Source organism: Sodiomyces alkalinus (genome assembly GCF_003711515.1).
Source record: "Sodiomyces alkalinus F11 unplaced genomic scaffold SODALscaffold_1, whole genome shotgun sequence".
Classification (NCBI taxonomy): domain Eukaryota; kingdom Fungi; phylum Ascomycota; class Sordariomycetes; order Glomerellales; family Plectosphaerellaceae; genus Sodiomyces; species Sodiomyces alkalinus.
The window spans coordinates 5,290,535-5,302,698 of NW_021167079.1; the positions used below are offsets into that span (position 1 = coordinate 5,290,535).

Consider the following 12,164-nt stretch of genomic DNA (forward strand, 5'->3'; position numbering starts at 1 on the left):
TCTGGGAAGCCCAGACCACCCGTGGGTGGCGTAGCTGATTGAAAACCAACCAATCATTATTATTGGTTTATATTCCGTTGCTCGAATCTTTGACCCTGTCAGCTGTCAAATCACCAACAAGGCAACTGGCACCTGGAGCTGACGGGAAGAGGCAATCGCACTCCCCATCCATACCATCGAACCTGGGATAGTGCTTCCTTCGGATCCTTCATCTCGCTCTACAGAGTTCTGACTGAACACGGAGCTTCCATAATTTCATACCTCGAAAAGAAAAGGAAGAAAAAAAAGGCGAAGAAGAAACGATCAATTCGTCTTCCAAGTCGTTGTTGTTTTCTAGCGCGTGTTGTTTAAGCTAAAGCATGGGAATCTAGGACATTAAGCGTTTCCCTTACCCCTATGCTCAGGGTGTCGCCATCGAACGAAGGTACCAAACTCCCCTGAACTCGGCCGTGTCGCCTGTCACCTTTCGAACACCCGAGAAAATATGTACAAGTCTACGGGAGGCCCCCCTCCGCGGGGTGGCATCCTCAGTGTTCTCAAAGCAACCGAGATGTTGGACTCGAGACCCAGTCTCCCAGCAGGTGCGAATGACAGACCTAGGTGCCCTCGGCCATTCTTGCGGCTCGAGCTGACGAGCACTAGAGATCCTCGTTGCTGTCCTCGACTTCCTCCCTGTTTCCGATCTTATGCGAGTTGCCCAATGCTCCTGGCGAATGCGAGAGATGGTGTACGATGACACGAGATGGGTTGCGCGATTGAAGAGCATGGGATGCTGGAATGAAATAGAGGCGAGGAGGCGGTTTGACGAGGCGAGGCGCCGCAAGCGCGAAGCTTTGGATAAATCCAAGGCTGCCAGCAAGCAGCCTGCATCAGATCCGCCGTCCCATACAGCCTCTAAACCAGAGGATACGACCATCTTTGATGCCTCGGTGGAAGCGGACCGGCAGAAGCGCTTGTCTGCGACCATACCAGTCGATGGGTTTGAGACGATGACACTAGAAACAGCACATCCAAACGATCCGCCCAAAGATCCCCGAGACGTGTTGGAGGTCTTCAAGAATGTGCGGAGCATACGGGGTTACGCGAGGCAGGAATATGGAAAGATTTATGGAGCATTGGCCCCTTTCTACTACGACCTAGCCAGAGCGCAGAGCCATACGGATCCTATAGTCTTCCAGGCTTTCAGGGACCCCGAGCAACAGGCCCAGATGCTCGCCAACCTCCACGTCTTTGCCCGGAGTGACTGGGCACAGGGGTGGATGTTAAGAGAGGAGAAGCTTTCGACCATGTCGGGCATTTTCGAAAGCGCCGTGCTCCGAGAATTCGAGCAAGGTTACGAATTCTGGGATGTTGACGGGAGGATGCGGCGGTACGCCCACGTTCTTCATGAATTGAACGGCGGCCATGCGGTCGTGGAACTTTTCATCCACAAGCACCCTCTCTTCGGTGACCACGAGGTGATAGCCGCCAACTCGGTGGACTGTCTGAATCGAGCTGTCTCTGGCGGTATCACGCTGGACCCGTCTCGGATCTTTTTCGAAATGCTGCTGCGGAAGGTGAATGAGCAGGCAGCCATCATCGAGCGAATATTCCCCCGCCCCGAGGCTCCATTCTGGGAGTTCGTCAACAAGGTACGGGAGGACATCATCATGGAGTACACCACGTCGCTCTTTGATGCGGCCCACGAGCGCTCTCTTGAGTCATACCTGAAAGCTGTGTCTGGACTATTCGAGCAGTCCCTGTTGTTTTTCGGATCCCTGGTTCCTCCGGAGAGTTCGGCGGTTGATATCGAGGCAAAATCCAAAGAGATGACGATGAGGGTATTCGAGCCTCACATCGACCTCTACTTGCAGGAGGAGATCGACTTTTTCACCAGGCATGCTGACGCCGAGGTGGGGACATGGGAGAAGAGGCTATCGGAGCAGGACGCTTCGGTCGAGTCGTTCTACATGTCGAACTTCAACCGGCAGGCTGACAAGACCGATTTTTTAAGCTCCTTCAAAAAGGTTGTCATGATGCCCGTGAGTGTGCTTCCGAGTTTCCCAATGGGGGGTTCTTCGTCGACTGCGGCGGCGACCAAGCCTGCCGCCTCGTCATCGCCAAACGGGTCCGGCGCGAACACGCTCGCCCAGCCTTCTCGGTCAGAAGGGCCGGGTCTCGGGGGAAGCATGGACGGGAGGCGAAGTCCACTACCGGACAAAGCTCCCACGGACGAGCTAGCCGCGAAAGCAGCTCTGATGGCGTCACGGCTCGAGGGTATCAAGTCGCTCTTCAGCATCGAGGTGGCCTTGAATCTTGTGCACGCCGCACAGGCCAGCCTTGGGAGGGTGGCCCAGTTTATCAAGCTTGGGGGTCAATGTGGCGAAGAGGCGCGAGAGCAATGCGAAGCCATCTTCGTTGTTCTCCTTCGCATTCTGGGGACGAAGCATGTGCAACCTGGGTTCGAAAAGGCCGTCGCACACCTCTCGCAGTACAACCCGCGGGAGGTCAGCCATCATGACCAGTCGGGTGTTGCCCCTCTGGTCCAGTTCATCGAGCTCGTGAACGTGGGTGATCTTATTTCGCAGATGATTGAAGTGTTCTACGAGCAGCAGCTGGCGGGGCCCAAGATTGCCGACAAGAACGACTTTCTCGACCCGGCCGGCCTCGCCAAAAAGAAGTGGGAACAGATGCTGGACGAGAGCGTCGCCGCTGGGCTGAACAAGGGCATCGACGTGCTCATGGATGAGGTGGAGTACCTGCAGGGCTCGACGCAGCTACCGACCGACTATCACCCGGAGCTCGAATCGACGAACGGCAGCGCCAACGGCAACGGCAATGGCAATGGCAATGGCAACGGCATCGTCGGCACCGGGGGTGGTTTCTCGGCCGCGGGCATCGTGGCGGACCCAGGCCCGACGGCGACGGCGACGCGCATTGTGGAACTCGTGTCGTCGCACACGCGGATGCTGGTGGGGACGACGGAAAAGACCATGCTAGATGTGTTCAACGGCGAGGTCGGGCTGCGGCTGTTCACGGCGGTGTGCAAGCACCTGAAGCGTCAGCGCGTCAGCACGGCCGGGGCCATCAAGCTCATCGCCGACATGAACCTCTACTTCGAGTACATCCGCACCCTGCGCAACCCGGACCTGCTGGCTTACTTCAAGGCGCTGCGGGAACTCAGCCAGATCTACCTAATCGAGCCCCGTCACGCAAAGGAGATGGCCACTGTTATCGCCGACGGCGACCGGTTCGGCGGCGTTTTTCGTGCCGAGGAGGTGTATGAGTATGCGCAGCGGCGTGCGGATTGGTATCAGGTGAAGAATCGCGTGGAGAGGGCTATGTACGGTCTGGAGTGCTCTCTGATGTAAGGCGACCAGGGCGAGACTGAGCTGCCGAAAGAGGATACGAGGGAAAAGGGAAGTCGAGAACTAAAAAAAAATCGAAAATCGAAAGTAATGGAATGCATATACTCGTGGGACGGCGTTTCTAAACCATGTACGCGCCTCACCTTTGTATATAACTCCCCCACCCTGAAATACTCCTTGAGAACCAGAAACGCCCCGAAACTCCTTTGCGTAACTAGCCAAGTAGCCCAAACAAGGACCTAAGAGCAAACGTGAAGTGATGGCGCCTTATCCATGCATCCTTTCTGTTTTTCCCCCGTATTGACCGTGATATTATGTCCTCCCTCTGTATATGCGCGTGGAGCGTAAGCGAGACGGTGTCTGGGTTTACTTCCCAAAATCCAGCCTGCGAGCAACTTTGGACCCTCTATCATCTTCCAGGATGCCATTGCGACGTTTGAGATCTGCGGCCATCTGGGATTCTCCACCGTCCTTACGGGGCAGGTACTCCTTGCGGGTGGGCTTGGGCTGAGCGTGCCACCAGGGATGGCGCAGCATGTCGCGGGCGGTGATGCGCTTGTTGGGGTCGAGGACGAGGGTCTTCATAAGGAGGTCGACGCCGTCGGGGCCGACGGTGCTGAAGAAGCCCATGAAGTAATCACGGCCTCGCGGGGGTTCGCCGTCGTCGGGGACGGTGTAGGCGGGGAGCTTGGAGACGCCGGGCCAGTTGTCCTCGCGCGGGGTGCCGACGGCGTGGCAGATGACGCTGACCTGCTGGACCTCGGTGTCGGAGGGCATGAACGGGTGACGGATGATGAGCTCGGCGAAGACGCAGCCAACGGACCAGACGTCGACGGCGCCGCTGTAGTGCCTTGCGCCGAAGAGCAGCTCGGGGGGCCGGTACCAGCGGGTGATGACCTGGCTGGTCATGACCTGGAGGGGGTCGGCGAAGGAGCGGGCGAGACCGAAATCGGCGAGCTTGACCTCGCCGTCGGCGGCGATGAGGAGATTGTTGGGCTTGATGTCGCGGTGGAGGACGAAGTTCTCGTGACAGAACCAGACGGCGCGGCAGAGCATGCCCATCCAGGCCTTTATGTCGGCGGCGCCGTAGCGGATGCGCTCGGTGTCCTTGATGAGCATCTCGAGGTCGCCGAGGGGCAGGTATTCGAGGACGAGGTTGAGGTTCTGGTCCTTGGACGAAAAGACGGAGAGGAGGGAGATGATGTTGGGGTGGTGCAGCTCCTGGAGGTGCTTGAGTTCGCGAACCGCATCCGGTGCCATGCCTTCGCGGTATTCTTTCTGAACTTTGATCTTCTTGATGGCGACGAGTGAGGACGGGTCGGAGCGGAGACGGCCTAGAAAGACGATGGCATAGGTACCCTCGCCGAGTTTCTTTCCTGTTTGTTGTTACGGGGGGTGGACCTGTCAGTGAGAAACTACAAAAAGGTCAACTGCAGAAAAGATTACCTTTAATATATTTCCTCTTCTCGTCCTCGTTCATCTGCTCAGCGAGGTCGAGAGTGGGGACCAATGAGCTGGGTTTCGATATCGCTTTCGCTTCATCGGTTCGTTGGGGAGTTGCACTGGAAGAAGGTTGATTGGAGACATGCTTGTTTGGCGAAGAGATGGTCGAGGTAGGCTTTATGGCCTCCGTAGGCCGCAGAACGAGGGGAGATGCCGACATGACGGCTGAAAAAAAAAATAGTGGTAGGGTGGGATGAAGGCGAGGGAGAGTTCCTTTGTCTACCTTAATCGAGGAGAGAATGAACCCAAAGGCTGCGGAGGTTGTGCTTTGAATCTCAGCCTTGCGTGTGGGAGTACTCTCTGATTGGTTGTGTGCGAGGTAGGCAAGGTACACATGATCCGTACCGAGCGTACCCATGCTCCACTGTGGATAAGAAATATTCCTATTGGGCAGCTGCCATTGACAAGCTTGTTACAGCTTAGCGTGGTACCAGTAGTGTACCGTTATCGAAGACAGGGCCGTCAGTGCCGGCAGCACCCAGGGCTTTAAGTACCGTTGTACCCACACCGATCGACAATTGCGGCAGGTGTTTACGCAAGTCAGGAAGGAGTCACTCAAACCCTACCAACCTTATTACCCACGTCATCGTCTGTGTTTGTCCCTGCGGACTCGATGGGGGTTCCCGAATGTCCGATGGATAGTCCGCCGCGCGGCACAAATTAATACCTGTGAACCACCACGCTTCTGCCGGTCCTTCCGGGCTTTCTACTTTCGTACGCATCGCGGAGGAAACCCCCTGTTTTGGTGGCTCAGAAGGCATCCCCATACACGAGTGCTCGCGAACATCCATCCAGTGCACCCTCTTTTTCCTAGCTCCAGCTTCGCCTTTTTTCTTTTTTTCTTCTTTTTTTTTCTTCTTCCCTTTCTGGTGACTTTTCATCGTATTCGGTGAACGGGGGAAACTACAGAATTCCATCTCGCCTCATCCCTCTTGCTCCGGAAGATTCGGAGGCTCAGTGCATTCTGTTGACGTCTCTAACATAACATTACTTCGTAATACCCGGCAAACATACAATTACCAGAATATAACTACCAGAACTTCAACAGACCCATCTACATCACATCAGCCATTCCATTTTCTTGTGTCTACATGTTCCATCGCGATACCGGACCTAGGGAATCGCTTGCCGACATGTGGCCGTTATCTTACTGGGTAACTAAATACGCAATTCAGCCCTTCGTCGTCTTCTTTGAACGCTGCTGACCTTCCGACCTCCCTCAACTTTAGGTGTGGCCCATCATATCGGGGATTGTCTGGCTGATCACCCTTCTCACGCTTCTCCTCTACTGGATCGTCGAAGAAAACAGTAGATTCTACCCCTCCATGTCCTCCGGTCAGACCATAGCATACATTAGCGACGTTGGCGCCTACCGTCTCAAACCGCTCTTCATCGCCGGGTGCGCCATTTCCGCCATATTTCTAAACCTCTCTATTTTCGCCGACCGCTGGCTACGAAGTAAGGGCCGCCTGGTCCCCAATGCTAGTATCGGGGGAAAGATCCTCACCATCCTGAGCATCATCTTCTCCATCGTCGGCGGCGTCGGTTGGATCCTCCTCGCAGTCTTCGACACCTACAACTACACCGACCTACATCGTCTCTTCCTAGCTCTCTTCATCGCCGGCTACCTTCTTTCCGCCATCTTCATATGTTGGCAATACCAGCGGCTGGGATCTAGTACGTCTTGTTGTTTCCCCTGCCTCTTCCGTCCTTCCCACCTGACTTTTCCGCTCGAATGTGTATATCTATTTCCCCTACTGACACCGTCTCGCCCCACTACCCAGAGAATCGCGGTCACCGGGCTCTTTACATCTCCTTCTGGGTGAAGCTTGCCTTTATCGTCGTCGAGCTCGGCCTTGCCATCGGCTTCGGCATGACTATGAGAAGCGGCGTACCAAACCACGCTGCCATCCTCGAATGGGTCATCGCCGTGATCTTCTCCTTCTACATTTTCTCCTTCGCCGCGGACCTTTGGCCCGCTGTTCGCACTAAACGCCATGAGATGCGCTTCCGAAAATCCGACGTGGCCAACCCCGCCATCCCTGGGTCAGGTTCCGATTCCCGTCCGGACTCCGACTTCTCCATGAACGGCTTTGACATGACTGAGCAAGGCCTCGGCGTGCGTCCGGGGGCGCCGCACTCGACACTGCCACTTACGGAGAGAAACACTGCGCCTAACAATGTTTAATTTATGTAGACAAGGAATGCAGGGAGCCTGCTCACCCTCCTTTCTCCCCCCCCTTTTTTTGGAATTTTTTTTGGCACCGTTTCTTTCCCTTGTTTCTTCGTACAGAGGCACCGATGCCATTCTGGACGGTCGTGGAAAAATGGTTATCGAACATGGATTGGACGTGTGGTGTATGATTGCATTGCATCGGACGAGCAACGGACTAGCAAGCGGCATAACTCTTCTTCCATTTGTCCCCGTATGGGGTTTGTTTTAGGGAGGCTCTCACTTTGTGTACTCGGTGTTTCACACGGGGGGTTTTCTTTCTTTCCTTTCTTTCCCCCCTTCTTTCTCCCACTCAGTCTTCACAGGCCCGCCTACTTGGCCATCGGGGCGTTATACAACTACAGAGTATGGAAACGGCGCATCATAGCACATAGCACGCATCATCAATGATAAGACAGGAATACCCTTCCCGTCTTTCTTCCTGTTTGCTGATGAAGCCAATCTTGGTTCTTGGTTACACGGTCGGGCATGTGCCAATGCCCGTGTCCTAATACCGACAGTCGATGCCCACCCCGGCAAGATAGAAACCCGTGGAATTCGAAAACCTCAACCAATTTTTTATTTTTTTAACTCGCCACGAAAACTTGATGTTTGTTCATTGAGTTGAGTTGGTAAAGGGTAAAGGGGGGGAGAAAGAACGGACATTTTGACCCAACAACAAGCTGAATTAGATTCCCAGATCCAAGAAGAAATTGGCCTTAACGCCTGCCCGCCGTATCCAACTCGTGATGTCCCATCTTGAGGATCCAATGCTTCAGTCCATCATTTCACGGAATCGTGAATCCCGATTCGGACTCGCACCCCGTTGCTCCACCGGATCCCGCAGCTTCGCGGGCGGCGTAATAGACCTCTCTTCCTCGTCCCCGCCATCGCCACTCGTCGCCCCAGAGCCAAGATCTCGCCCGAGACCATCCTCGTTGGCGTTGCTGCTCCTGCTCAGAATGCCCATCGACAGAGACTCGCGCCACCGTCCGCTTCCCACGGTCCGTGACCTACGCCGTCCCCCAGTCCCGGTGGTGTCGTCTCCCGCCATGGCAACCTCGCGCATGCTCGGCGCTGGGTTGTCAAGGCTCCTGGTGCTTGCGCCGTCGCCAACTAAACGGCTGCTCAACGCCGCGCCTCCGATGAAACCTGGTTGGTAACCTTCTTCGTTGGCCAACGACTTCCCCCGTGGCCGACCAAAGCGCGATTTGAGCCACGACCGCACCTTATGCGTCGGCGATGTGGATGCGGATTCCTTGGTTGGACTACTGGCCAGTTGCTGCTCACTTGCACGCTCTGCGGCCTCCGTGTTCACCACGGGTGGAGGCCGAATCGTCGGCATGGCGTCGTTCTCGTCGCTGTCCGTGTCGTCCAGTGCATCTCCCCCGGCATGTTGGCCATCCACCGCCCTAGCCTGCCTCTCAGCCGCCCGAGCTCTGCGCCTCTCTTCCTTGGCTTGTCTTTTCTCCTCGGCCTTGGCTGCCCTTTCTTCATCACGCTTCGCTTTCTCCTCCTCTTTCTTCGCTTTGTGCTCTTCCTTTTCCCGATACTTTCTCTCCCGTTCTTCTTGTTTGTCTTGCTCTGCATTCATCCATTAGTAACCTGCTTTACGAATCAAAGTTGTACCTCGCAAGGCAAAAAAGCGAAATCCGAGAAAAGAGCGAAGGAATTAAAAAAGGGACACTTACCGATGATCTTCTTATTAATTTCCTTGATCTCCCTCTCCCGCTCCTTGCGTTTTTGGTCGTCAATCTTCTTCGCCTCTGCCTCCATCCTCAACACCTCCTGTCTTTCGCGTTCTTCGGCGGCCTTTTCGTTGATCTCGTCGAGGACAGGCTGCACCCGCTTCGCGGCAATGGCATCCACATCCTCAACGCTCAGATACATGCCACCACCGAGGTTGACTTTGCCTTGGTGCTCCTCCCTCGAATCATGCAGAGCCATGGCTGCCTCGTGAGCTCTCAGCTCCCACTCGCTCAGTCGCTTTGGGGGTGGCAACTTCCCCGTATCGGCAAAGACCTTCTCATCCATGCCTTGTAGACGGGCTCTGACGTTTCTCTGTGCTGCCGCCAACACTGCCTCCCGGTCTTTGGCCCGCTTCTGCTCGTCCACCTTGGATACGTTCGTCGAAAAGATGGACATTTGCTGGCGGATCCTTTCGGACTGCTTACGATCATCGAACTCGTCATCATCGGCTGACGATTGTCTTCGCAGTCGGCCTTTCAATGTGAACCGTCTCTGGAGGGTATTGCGACGGGCCGGGGTGCCGCCGTAATAATCTTGATACTCGCGGGCTTGCCGATGCTCTTCTTCGAGCTTGGCGAGTCGCTCTTGCGCCAGCTTGTAGGCCGCTTCTTGTAGATTTACATAACCCGCGGGTTGATGGACGGTCGTCGTGCCCTCGGCGTCTGACGTGGCCTGCTGAGAAGCCTCCTTTGCCTGGTCGGTCATTTTCTGCTGATGAGAGTACATCTTTCTGGCCATGGCGACGGCTGACGCGTGAAGCATGTCTGCTCTCTTCTGATCTTCGGCTTCTGGGCCAATGGCAGGATGCGAGGTAAACATGGCCCGGGGCATAAGCGTATACGGAACCGAGCCGCCCCTGTCGATGGAAGAGTCGGGTTTCATGGAAGGCTTATGAGCGGTAGTGGCAGCGCTGAGCGCATTGGCTGCTGCCCGGGACTGTGCAGGGTAGGCCTCGGCCATGGTGACGGGTGTTGAAACAGACCGCGGCCGCCTAGAAGGGCCCATGACACTTTTCGCTGCTGACAAGGACCCGAGGGCATGGGTTTCGTTCGCGTCGAAGGCATGTTGAGCGGGCGTTCGCGCTGGTCGCCGGACTGACAGGCTTGATCTAAAAGCTTGCATCGCGGCAGAGCTTCCCAAGGTCGTCTGTGCCGATAGTTGGGAAGAGGTGGAGATGGATCTTTGGCGATGCAGATGTTCCTGCTCTCGATGCTCGTCCTGTTGCTGTTGCTTCTTGGCAGATGTAGCAGAGAGAAGAGCGGCCGAAGCCCCTGCGGAGCTTACACCGGGCTCCCTCTGATGAGAATCGTGCGCGAGCAATGCGGCGGCAGAGGCCGACGCAGACTTATCGGGGCGCCATGGGTTAACGGACTTTTGGTTCGCCCAACCAAGTGTTGCCGCGGCACTGGCAGCAGCGCCGTCTTTGCGCAAGCCACTAGATGGATAACTGGGGAGATCCTGGGGGTCGGCGTATCGTAGTCTGCCCGTATGATTCGCTAAAATGGGAGGGAGGGAGGCGTCAGTCTACCAAAGGTAGCGCGAGGTGCAAGAACAGAACACGAGATGAGTAAGAAAAGTGAAGAAATAGGTTGACATCGATAAACCATTAGAGGAGGCTTATAAGAAAAGTGGGTGCAAATTCGTGTTCGCCGATGAGCCTTCACGCTCATTCTTATCCGCCCACAACCCCACGGGCACGTACGTACCTTGAGGCGCGAGCTGCTGGCACTGCGTCTCGGTCATACTGAAATACTTTTGCGCCAAGGGGTGCCTCAAAGAGATAAAAATTCGGGTACAGGGTACAGAAGGAATAGCTAGCCGTTGCGCTCTCTGAAACGGACTTCTGATTTTCGAATATTGGTTCTTATTCTCCGGTAGAACTGCATGCAAGCTTTCCGCTTGCGAAATATCCCCGGTCTAATAGCAGATGAGAGTTACTGCTCACTAAGAACCATGCGGGACAGGGCTTAAGGTCGACCAGGGCTCGAAGAAAACCGATGCACCTGAGTAGTAGGCTCAAGCTAGATACGGGCCGAGGGAGGTGGAAAAGAAGTGAAAGGAGAGTAGACGATGTAAAATAAGTGTGGCCTGACTAGACGTCAGTATACAATAGATATAAACGGGATGTCCGGATCTTGGCAAGGCTATAATCTCTGGGCTCTGGGTAAATTCTGAATAGATTATGGGTTAACGACGGAGCGAGGGTAATGATGCCTACTGGTAAGGGCCAGCTCGATGGGACGCCTCGCCTTGGAAGCTAGGTACTGATGCCGGAAGGATGAGAGAGTGAAGCACGAATACGTGGGACGACGGGAAGTCCTGGGCAAATGGTGTGGCTATGGCTCTGACCGTTGGTGGTGACGATGACTTGAAATCGGTTCGAGGAGTGACAGCTGGAGACCCGCTTAAGACGATTACGTCACTCCGCCATAGGCGTTGTTGAGTCGCTGGGCCCCAGTGAGACTTGGTGAGATCCTCCGAGCGTTAGCGCCATCGGCTAGCTCGGTTTAGGCTAGTGATGATGCTCCTGTTCAGCTTCCCTTGCTCACGGAGTGACACGAACAGTACCTTACCTACCGGTAACCATAAGGTAGGCACATTAATCCGCCCTCCGTACCGAGTACCTTATACAGCATGCATGTGCGTAACTTCGAGCACATTGGTCTTATTAGGGGAACCAAACCCAAAGCCTGCCTTCTCCGTGTCGTACCCAATTATTATCATATTCGTAACTCTCTCATCAAGGCCAATAAGATACACTGGTACAGTTTCTTTATTTGATTACGCTCATGGATAAGATTAATTCGAGAACTTCCTTAAATATTGTCAATACCAAGCAAGACACCGCCACCAAGCGGAGAGGGCTGGGTATCCTGGAACCCACCACGTCGCATGCATTCCCAAAATACCACCGCGCTACGAACGAAGTAGGACGATATAGGTCTCTAATCCATGTAACTAAGGTACCAAACAGTATCAATATAGGTACTTAGGTAAAATTATCCGTACCTTCAGTAGCAACGAGAGTACGTTGTAATCATCTACCATGAATACACTACACGTGAAGGAGAGGTAATTACTGCAGATACAGTAACACGTTATGACATCTGAAGGATCCACTGCAGCTTCGGGACCCTGTAGATCTCTGAACTCTCCATGAGGCATTGTCGAACTGGCACCAATTATATCCTGAATCATCTCTTCATAATAACATCCCTGAATTGCCATGAATTGCACACTCCTCTGATACAGAATTCAACTTATGCTTTCAGTCAAGTAGATGACTGAGTGAATACTGAGGTACCTATGGGTAGACTCTGCAAAAAGAAACCTTCAGAATTTGACTGCTTCTA

At 54.5% G+C, this 12,164-nt stretch overlaps 4 protein-coding genes across 4 annotated transcripts; 2 read left to right on the top strand and 2 right to left on the bottom strand.

Moving 5' to 3' along the window:
• Positions 1 to 192: 192 nt before the first annotated feature.
• On the top strand, positions 193 to 3,566 carry SODALDRAFT_327290 (secretion pathway protein Sls2/Rcy1). The gene is made up of 2 exons (XM_028610395.1): positions 193 to 581; positions 643 to 3,566. Exons 1-2 carry the CDS (start codon positions 551 to 553, stop codon positions 3,348 to 3,350), a joined length of 2,739 nt encoding a protein of 912 aa, XP_028470929.1. The 5' UTR covers positions 193 to 550; the 3' UTR covers positions 3,351 to 3,566.
• On the bottom strand, positions 3,257 to 5,066 carry SODALDRAFT_304965 (serine/threonine-protein kinase crk1). Its single transcript, XM_028608993.1, has 2 exons — positions 4,794 to 5,066; positions 3,257 to 4,723 (listed from the first exon to the last, which is right to left on the bottom strand). Exons 1-2 carry the CDS (start codon positions 5,008 to 5,010, stop codon positions 3,714 to 3,716), a joined length of 1,227 nt encoding a protein of 408 aa, XP_028470930.1. The 5' UTR covers positions 5,011 to 5,066; the 3' UTR covers positions 3,257 to 3,713.
• A 662-nt stretch (positions 5,067 to 5,728) lies between these two features.
• Positions 5,729 to 7,158, top strand: SODALDRAFT_31312 (hypothetical protein). The gene is made up of 3 exons (XM_028609224.1): positions 5,729 to 6,004; positions 6,080 to 6,527; positions 6,635 to 7,158. The coding sequence occupies exons 1-3, from the start codon at positions 5,942 to 5,944 to the stop codon at positions 7,036 to 7,038; spliced, it is 915 nt and encodes a 304-aa protein (XP_028470931.1). The 5' UTR covers positions 5,729 to 5,941; the 3' UTR covers positions 7,039 to 7,158.
• A 387-nt stretch (positions 7,159 to 7,545) lies between these two features.
• On the bottom strand, positions 7,546 to 10,772 carry SODALDRAFT_31307 (hypothetical protein). Its single transcript, XM_028609221.1, has 3 exons — positions 10,518 to 10,772; positions 8,754 to 10,307; positions 7,546 to 8,640 (listed from the first exon to the last, which is right to left on the bottom strand). Exons 1-3 carry the CDS (start codon positions 10,552 to 10,554, stop codon positions 7,838 to 7,840), a joined length of 2,394 nt encoding a protein of 797 aa, XP_028470932.1. The 5' UTR covers positions 10,555 to 10,772; the 3' UTR covers positions 7,546 to 7,837.
• Positions 10,773 to 12,164: the final 1,392 nt, after the last annotated feature.

Coding starts and splice junctions, on each gene's coding strand:
- SODALDRAFT_327290 (XM_028610395.1), top strand. CDS start 551: ATGTTGGACTCGAGACCCAGTCTCCCAGCAG. Junction 582..642: donor GAGACCCAGTCTCCCAGCAG/GTGCGAATGACA, acceptor GACGAGCACTAG/AGATCCTCGTTGCTGTCCTC.
- SODALDRAFT_304965 (XM_028608993.1), bottom strand. CDS start 5,010: ATGTCGGCATCTCCCCTCGTTCTGCGGCCTACGGAGGCCATAAAGCCT. Junction 4,724..4,793: donor GAAGAGGAAATATATTAAAG/GTAATCTTTTCT, acceptor AACAACAAACAG/GAAAGAAACTCGGCGAGGGT.
- SODALDRAFT_31312 (XM_028609224.1), top strand. CDS start 5,942: ATGTTCCATCGCGATACCGGACCTAGGGAATCGCTTGCCGACATGTGG. Junction 6,005..6,079: donor TGTGGCCGTTATCTTACTGG/GTAACTAAATAC, acceptor CCTCAACTTTAG/GTGTGGCCCATCATATCGGG. Junction 6,528..6,634: donor ATACCAGCGGCTGGGATCTA/GTACGTCTTGTT, acceptor CCCACTACCCAG/AGAATCGCGGTCACCGGGCT.
- SODALDRAFT_31307 (XM_028609221.1), bottom strand. CDS start 10,554: ATGACCGAGACGCAGTGCCAGCAGCTCGCGCCTCAAG. Junction 10,308..10,517: donor CCAGCAGCTCGCGCCTCAAG/GTACGTACGTGC, acceptor CTCCCATTTTAG/CGAATCATACGGGCAGACTA. Junction 8,641..8,753: donor AATTAATAAGAAGATCATCG/GTAAGTGTCCCT, acceptor ATGCAGAGCAAG/ACAAACAAGAAGAACGGGAG.